This window comes from Fulmarus glacialis, unplaced genomic scaffold, assembly GCF_000690835.1.
Source record: "Fulmarus glacialis isolate BGI_N327 unplaced genomic scaffold, ASM69083v1 Scaffold49854, whole genome shotgun sequence".
Classification (NCBI taxonomy): Eukaryota; Metazoa; Chordata; class Aves; order Procellariiformes; family Procellariidae; genus Fulmarus; species Fulmarus glacialis.
In genome coordinates, this window is record NW_009210843.1 from 6,277 (window position 1) to 13,973 (window position 7,697).

The 7,697-nt window shown below is 44.2% G+C and overlaps 1 protein-coding gene across 1 annotated transcript; it reads right to left on the minus strand.

Annotated features, from left to right (window-relative positions):
• Window positions 1-268: 268 nt before the first annotated feature.
• Window positions 269-6,714, minus strand: LOC104076429 (complement component C8 beta chain-like; the record flags this gene model as incomplete). Its single annotated transcript, XM_009577290.1, has 5 exons — window positions 269-420; window positions 1,834-1,902; window positions 3,186-3,339; window positions 5,660-5,823; window positions 6,586-6,714. Coding segments are annotated over 5 exons (668 nt in total), but the record flags the coding sequence as incomplete, so codon positions are not given.
• Window positions 6,715-7,697: the final 983 nt, after the last annotated feature.

The following is a 7,697-nucleotide window of genomic DNA, read 5'->3' on the forward strand; positions in this document are numbered from 1 at the left end:
TTAGCCCATTGCAATTAAGACAGAGAAAAGTCAAAATACTAAGAACAGTAAGCACATTCAATCCCACGGGACAACTGCAAAGCATGTCCGAAGTGTGATTCATAACACACACCCAGCTCCCACTGCCTTCTGAAATGTTTCCAACTTCAAAGCACTTGGATGAGACCCATAAGGAGAGTGAGGCCAACTTAGCCAGCCATCAGGTAACATCTTCCCACTCAGTTTGCAAACTGCTCATCAGTTTTGCGTAAGTTCCTAATGATTCCCTCTAACAAGTAACTGTCTCAGCATCTGGCCCTGAGCATGATGAACCACCATTTTGCGGCGCAGGGTTGTTGCACTGTCGTCTCCTTGTTCGTTGACCTCCTGAACATGGAGACCAGCTGGCCCAGCAACCCCAGTTTCCATTAATGACAGCATCTGGAAAAAAAACCCAAAGCCAGAAAGGACTGTCAGAATAAAGCAGCTCTTTCCATGGGAAGAGCTGTCAGCTTCCATGGATCATATTTAAATACAAACAGCTCTGTCCCTATCCACACCACCAACAATATATTTGAGTCATTAACAATGAGTGATTGTTTTGAAGATGTTAATTCTCTGTTCAGCATTTCTGGTGTTTGTTCAAACTACACTTTATGCAGCAAGGACAAGGAAAAAAAAAATCAATTAGCTTTATATTTACTTGTAGGATGTTTCTCTCTCTGACTTAGTCCGAGCCTAGGTAAGAAAGACAGCAACTAAACTCGTATCAGCCACATTTTGAGGTGCTAGGGGAAACGTTGACGTTCTTCTTCAATGAACAACAGCTTGAATATTCAGCTTTCTACCCATTGCTTTTCCTATTACACCATTTCTTCTGGACCCTGAGCATGTGAGTGACATAAACTCAAAATCTTGAGAATCATGGAACCGAACACGAAGGCAATACATAAAAGGAGGAAAGGGGGGTGAGAAAGGAAGTTACATGTTGACAAGTGGATGGAAGTGAGTCTTTGGGAGGGTCAGATGTGATTACGCGTGCGGTAAGCAGACTGGAACAAGGTGTAAGTGACTCCACAGTTTAAGGCTTCAGGGACTTGCTTTGAAACACCTACAAAATTGACCCTCTGCTCAGTGAAATCTTGGCTTAAAATGTATTTCAGCCTGGCTTAGTTAGGACACAGTCATGCAGAATGAGAACTGGATAAAAGATTGTAAACAAAGCGCAATGATAAATGCAGTGCATCAAATTGTGGGATGGTGCCAGAGCTCTGGGTGCCTGAGATCTGGTATTATTTAGCATCTAAATTAGTGAGCTGGAAGAAGTAAACAAAATGATTAAATTCACAGATCATCCTAAACTAGAAGGAGTTAAGAACATCATTCAGGAGACAGCAGCGATATAAAGTGACCAAGAAGCATTGGTAAATGCTTCAAAACAACGTAATAAGATTTTAAGACTAAAATGCATGGTAGTATATCTGGGGGAAAACAGTTTGCAACATACCGGCTGTATCAAAGGGAAAAACTTAGGAAACAGAGCTGTTGGAGAAGGCCTGAGGCTTATCATGGATTGTAAATTAGGTAGGAGTTCATATTTTGATATAATTGCAAGGTGCGTTTATGCAGCTTTGAACTGCAAAAGTAAACCCACTTCCTCATGAGTACAAAGAGATTTAGAAGAGGGATGGCAAAGTATATCTGTCACCCTTGCAGGACCCTAACCCCTTGTGCATTGGGCTGGGCAGAGCGGGGACAGCCAGCGCTGGGCATTACTCCCCAGCCATCAGCTGACATCCCCGGACACTCCTAAATACCGCTGGGACTGTCTCCTCGGACTTGGGCTCCTCTTACCTTTCCTCTCGCTGATCTCACAGGCAGTGCCGCTGTAGCCGAGGGGACATAAGCATTCACACACGGTTCCTGAAAGTAAGCAGGGACGGTGGGATTAGAGACTTCAAGCCACATTTCCCTGCAGACACCCATTTCTTTTCAGTGCTTCATCTTCGGTAAGGAAGGGACAGCGGGTGAAATGATATCAGCATTTTTCTCCGATGGTGAAAGTATAAAATAGCAATAAAGCAGGGGAGCTGTGACTACCCTGCCGCCCCTCTCGCCTCCCCAGCCATTTGTTCCTGCCGCTGCACTGCGGCTCAGCCTCAGCTACGCCAGTGCAGTAATTCAGCAACCCAGGGTACCACACAGTCCCCCTGCTCCTCTCCAAAAGAGACAACTTGGTAGAGCTGAGGGGGAGCAAACTGCAGCATCAGGAATGAGCACCTGGGACAGGAGCATCCCAGCTAGCCTTTGTGCCAGAGGAAAAGTCAGCGTAACCCCACGCCAGCTGCCCAGGACCGCGGTGTGCATCCCACGGCAGGATCCCGGAGGAGAGCTCCCACTTAGGAAAATAACGGTCATTTAAAACCTCTTATTGAGAAGATCTTAAATGAAATGCTAACCTGACACAGCTCCTACAAAGTTCTTTAAACAAGGGTAATCATGAGACGAATCCTTTAAGTGGTACAATCAACTAGCTGGTACCTGAAGCGATCGTTTCTGCATTAAATACACTTAGATGATAACGATTCTCGTCAGGGTTTTTGCAGACGCAGATTGGAATTAGGCACTTGACAAAATGGTCCCTTTGTTAGAAGCTCTCATCACATCATATATCTCTGTTTAGGCAGTGCGGTTTTCATTCAATTTGATTATTTTTCCCCTTCATTTTTAAATCACAGCCTGCTTACAAAGGAGGACAGCTTCTCTTAGAAATGGGGGGAGGTGATGGTGATAACTGCTTGGCACTTACATGGTGCTTTTCATCTTCAAAACACTTTTACAAACACTAATTAATGCTGAGACAGTAGTCACTTCTCTAGGAGGATGGAAGCAATCTTAAAAGCAAAGGAGGAGACTTAAAGATGGCACGGGGTTTTTTTTAATGCATAATTGAGATGGAACAAATTCTTCCACAAAACTGATACAGATGGTCACTCTTATTAACAAGGCTCATCCCTCGACTTTACTGTCTTTACTTACCGGTGGCATTCTACCAACAGACCGACTTTAAAAAAAATATTTAATTACCTGAAAGAGAAATGACAGGAGAAACTAAAGAGCAGATTACTCGCCAAACTTCCTTGCTCCCCACAGATTCCCAGCTCATTTCTCTTAGAGGACAGAGAAGAGGTGCAAATTCCTTCTACCTTGCAGAAAGGGGATCCCATTGCCGTGGCACGGAGCACAGCGACAAGAACTGGTCTCCAGCTGAAACTCATCAAGAGCCCGTCGCAGATTTTCTTTTATTGCCATTGCATTAGCAAAATCTGTTGGAGTCACCAGCTGATACAGCGGCTCTGCCTAAAGGGAGGGAAGAAACCGCATTCGTTTCCAAGTTCAAGATGGTGTGAGCACTGCAGGGCTTGGTGGGAGCACAGCTGGCGAGGGAAATGAAGGCCTTGTGGTACGGGCTCCAGGTTTCCCATTAGTAGTGCCTTAAACCTCGTGAACAGGAATGTCAGGATGTCAGGAATTCTTACAGGGATCCTCCTCTCGGTTTACAACACCAAAGCTGTTGCAAATGCATAATAAAATACAACAGCCATACCATTAGTTGACCAATGGGCAAAGTTTCACAGAAGTTTCATTAAATCCCTTCTCATCCATTTTCCTATGGACATTTTTAGATCAGATTTGCTCAAATGTACATTTCCTGAGTGCTCTGTTACTCTGATTTAAAAAGGATCCCCCTAAAACCACCCACAAAAATCTCCTTCCCTCCTTGGACAGCCACACAGCACAGCCAGAGCCACATGGTCACATTTGCACCTTCAGCTTAACCACCATTTCAGGGCTGACATCTACCTTTATGAAGCCAAGATAAGGGTTTCCACTGCCTTCACAAGGGAGAGGATTGTGATCTTCATCTGCAAACACCGCAGATGGGGTCGGTGGGAGAAGATAAGGGGGTGCACAGCATGGTGAACGTGCAGCAGGGACCAAGGAGAAGGTAAGGGGGGGCACAACACGGTGAATGTGCAGTAGGGACCAAGGAGACTTCGGCTCGCTCATTTATTTTTTTTCTGAAAACGAAGGAAAGTTAAAGTGTGGTCTCAATATTGCCAGTCACCCACTGATGCCAGTGGGACGATATGGACACACGTCATCAGCGGATCCATCCCAAATTCCCATCCTTGCTATAGAGATGCCTGCCATACAGGCCACGGCAACACAGTAAGCATGAAAGATCACCCTATTGCTATCACGGGCTCAAGCTACAAGAAATAGAAGAATGTTTCAATAAAAAAATGCTCATTTCCTGCTGCTGTACATTCACTCTTCATCAATTATCTGTGATCCATACTTTGCTTTTTGAATTCAGATCATACAAATGAAATACACTAAGAGTGACCTGCCAAGTCCCTTCAGCAGATGATTTATGAACTGATGTGCTTTACTTTTCCCTAACTAAGCATTCTTGGGCTGACATTTAGTCACACTCTGCTGGTACTTTTGATCTTCAAGCCCCACAGGGATATTGGTATGGAAATGAAGGATTATAGATACCAAATCCAAATTACATCCGTCTGGGGTTTTCCACTGGGCAGCCCGGTCACTGATGCCAGGCAAGACAAAGAACGTCGCAATTTCTTGTGGGAGAATTTTCTGTACGTGGGGTCTAGCGCGGAGGGTTGCATTTCTGTTGTCTCCTGCCCAGAGACCTCCCAGTGCATTTCTGGAAGGTCAATCCACAGCACACCAGGGGCTTGGGAAAGCCACCTCCGCTGCAGCAAGCGCCGGACAGGCACTGGCTGTATTTCCAAATTACCGATTTTTGCTTTGCTTCATGTTTTTTAGCATTCACCTCTTTTTTTAAATGAAAAGTCAGAATTTTGAATGAGAAACAAACACCTTTTACAAATAGAAATATTTTTGCCTAAAATTAAATTTTACAATGAAAACCAATTATACAATAATAAAATCAACTTCCACCACTACCAGTCCAAACTCCTGCTTAAAAGGATGTTCTCTTGCACCTTTGTACTATTCACTCAGAGTGAACTTATTTTGACATTAAAAATGAGGACACAGAATGCCTACATACTTCCGCTCACTTTTTACTTTTACAGTGCCTTGCATTTTTAAAAATCTTCAAGATCAAAAAACCTTGACTCTTCAAAACCTAACTCGTATTTTTAACGTTTAGCTAAGCTGCACAAACATCCAGGCATGCATGGTGAACTACTTGACCTTCTGAACCAGAAAGAATTGTTGCTAAACAGTCACTGATGCTGACAGAAGACAGGAGAAATTTCAAGAAAAAAAAAGTCCTTATAAAATATATGCTGCCAGCTATATTTTTGTAAGTGATCCATTGGTAAAACAGAAGGTGGATCGTCTGATCTGCTTGGTAGGCAGCAAGCAATCACATCTGCACAGCCAAGTTAGAAGGGTTAAAGCTGTTTACTTCACGTACTCCCAACCACATCCCTTTTAACGCATCACACCTTTGATTTTCCGAATACCCAGTCTTAGAGAAACCATGTTGCACAATACAGGTCTATTATTTGCCCTAGAAATTTCCCTGTTTTTTTTTTCTTTCTAAATCCTGTTTATTTAAACACAGAGTTCTCCAAGGCGCTCGGCTAAGTGAGGCTGAACGAAGCGACGGATACAGTACCTTTAGCTTTATGATTTCAGGGTTGTACTGTACAGCATCTCCCCACTCCTGCATGAGTGCAGCCGTCGGCAGGTCTTTGTAAGCCAATGTGGTAATGTGTTCGCTTGCTCCACCACGAACAAGGACGATGAAATCTTCCACATACTGTTTTTTGGAGGTGCTGTCTGCAAAAATGCATTCAGAAAGTGGCCAGCTCTGCTCAGGTATGTCTTTGTGGATTGCAGATGAGATACAAACTCACAGCAAAACACCCCTGTATATGACCCATCCCACTGAGACAGAAAAAGGTCACAAGTGCTTCACACCTGAAGCCTGGTTTCCCATGCTACGGTGTCCTGTGCCCCTCCTGCTCCCTTGCAGCAATACCCCTCCCCTCCTGCACCCTACCTATATCTCTCCTCTTAAATTTCTTCCCTATGGTTATAAGCTTGCAGGCCCTTCCACAGCCCAAAGCTCCTCACCGTCGTGAACGTTGCCTGTTCTCCTCCTCACATCTTCAGGTGCACCCTCCTCCCACTGCAACTCCCCCAGCTTCCCGTATGTCCCCTGAGGCTCCCACACCACCATTACCTCGCTGCTTTCCCCATTTGGGCTTTTTTGGGTGCAAAAAGTGGCATGCTGGGCTGCTCGGCTGAGAGGTGGGTGGATTGGTAACACAGCACCAGCCAGGCAGGTAATGGTTCATCTGTCCCTGCTTTTCCCTGGGACACTGAGCAGATACTTCTTCTCTACCCAGCAAAGAAAATCTTGCAAAAAACCAGGCTTTGAGACATCCGCACCTCTGTTAAGCTTGGCTGGGGTTAGCCAGCAGACTCAAAAGCGGCTGTGAGGGAGTGGGGAAATACTTCAGGCAGGCAAGATCACAAAATCTTCTTTTTGCTACGACAAAGGCTAGAAGTTAAACAGCGGAAGTGTTTCATGCTTACCTCCAATCTCTTTTAAAAGGGATTTACAGCCGGCTTCAGTTATTCCAAGCTTCAGATAGACACCAGCAATACTTGCACCAATGTTAAAGCCATGCTGTGCACATTTCTGGACATCGCTCAGAGAATAACCTTAAATACACACCAAAAATGTGCAGTGTTTTAATACAACTATTCAATGTTTTATGTCCATATACACAGAAAATGGGAGTTGATAAGTTTTTTTTCCTTTGGGAAAAAAGATGAGATGAAGAAGCCTTTTTTGGGATATTTAACAGCTCTATATGAAATTAAATGAAATCTCTACATTTTACAGAACTCTGAAACCAAGTGCAAATGCAAGGTAAATGCTGGAAGAGGAGGCTTTTAATTACCAACTCAGCTGTACTGGGTTACACAGAGCTGCAATGGGTGGGAGTTTGGCCTGTGACTTGGACAACCAAATATCTTTGACAAAGGACTGCCCACCACCCATCCCCATCATCAGGAGCCAGGCTTTCTAAGAGTAACAGATGAAGTAGCTTTTCCTCCCTTTGCTAGCTCACATCTCCAATTCTTTGCTGCCAGAAGAGCCTTAATTGTTTCATGGAAGTTTCTCCATGAAGCTCTACTATAATTTTTTTCCTGGCATATAAGAATTTGCCCTAAAAATCTGCAAATCCTTCATATGTTCTTCCCCAAAGTCCTTCTCCAAAATCCTTGCTGTCCTGACACTCAAGAATATTTAAGCAGTTACCACAGTGAAGCACCAGATATGACACCCAAGTATCTCTTCTTTCTCTGCTTTGTTGTTGTAATCCCCTACGTTTCCCTGAATTCTTTACTTTTTTAGTTAAACTCTTGTGTTGATGATACAAATGTTTACATGAGCTCACAATGCAAGTGTCACTGTATGGCTGTCCTGTTCTTATGCTCTTCTCATACATCCGATATTGGCCAGTTTCTAGATCAGAAAAGAGGATGCACTGAGTTTTGGGTTGGTGCAGGATGGTCCCTCTTAATGTTCATAGTCCATATGCACCTGAAGGCAGGAACCACTATCTTATGACACCCTTGTACAGCACAATCCAGACCTCTCTCCTGCCGTCTTTCCCACTGTCGTGGTTTAACCTGGC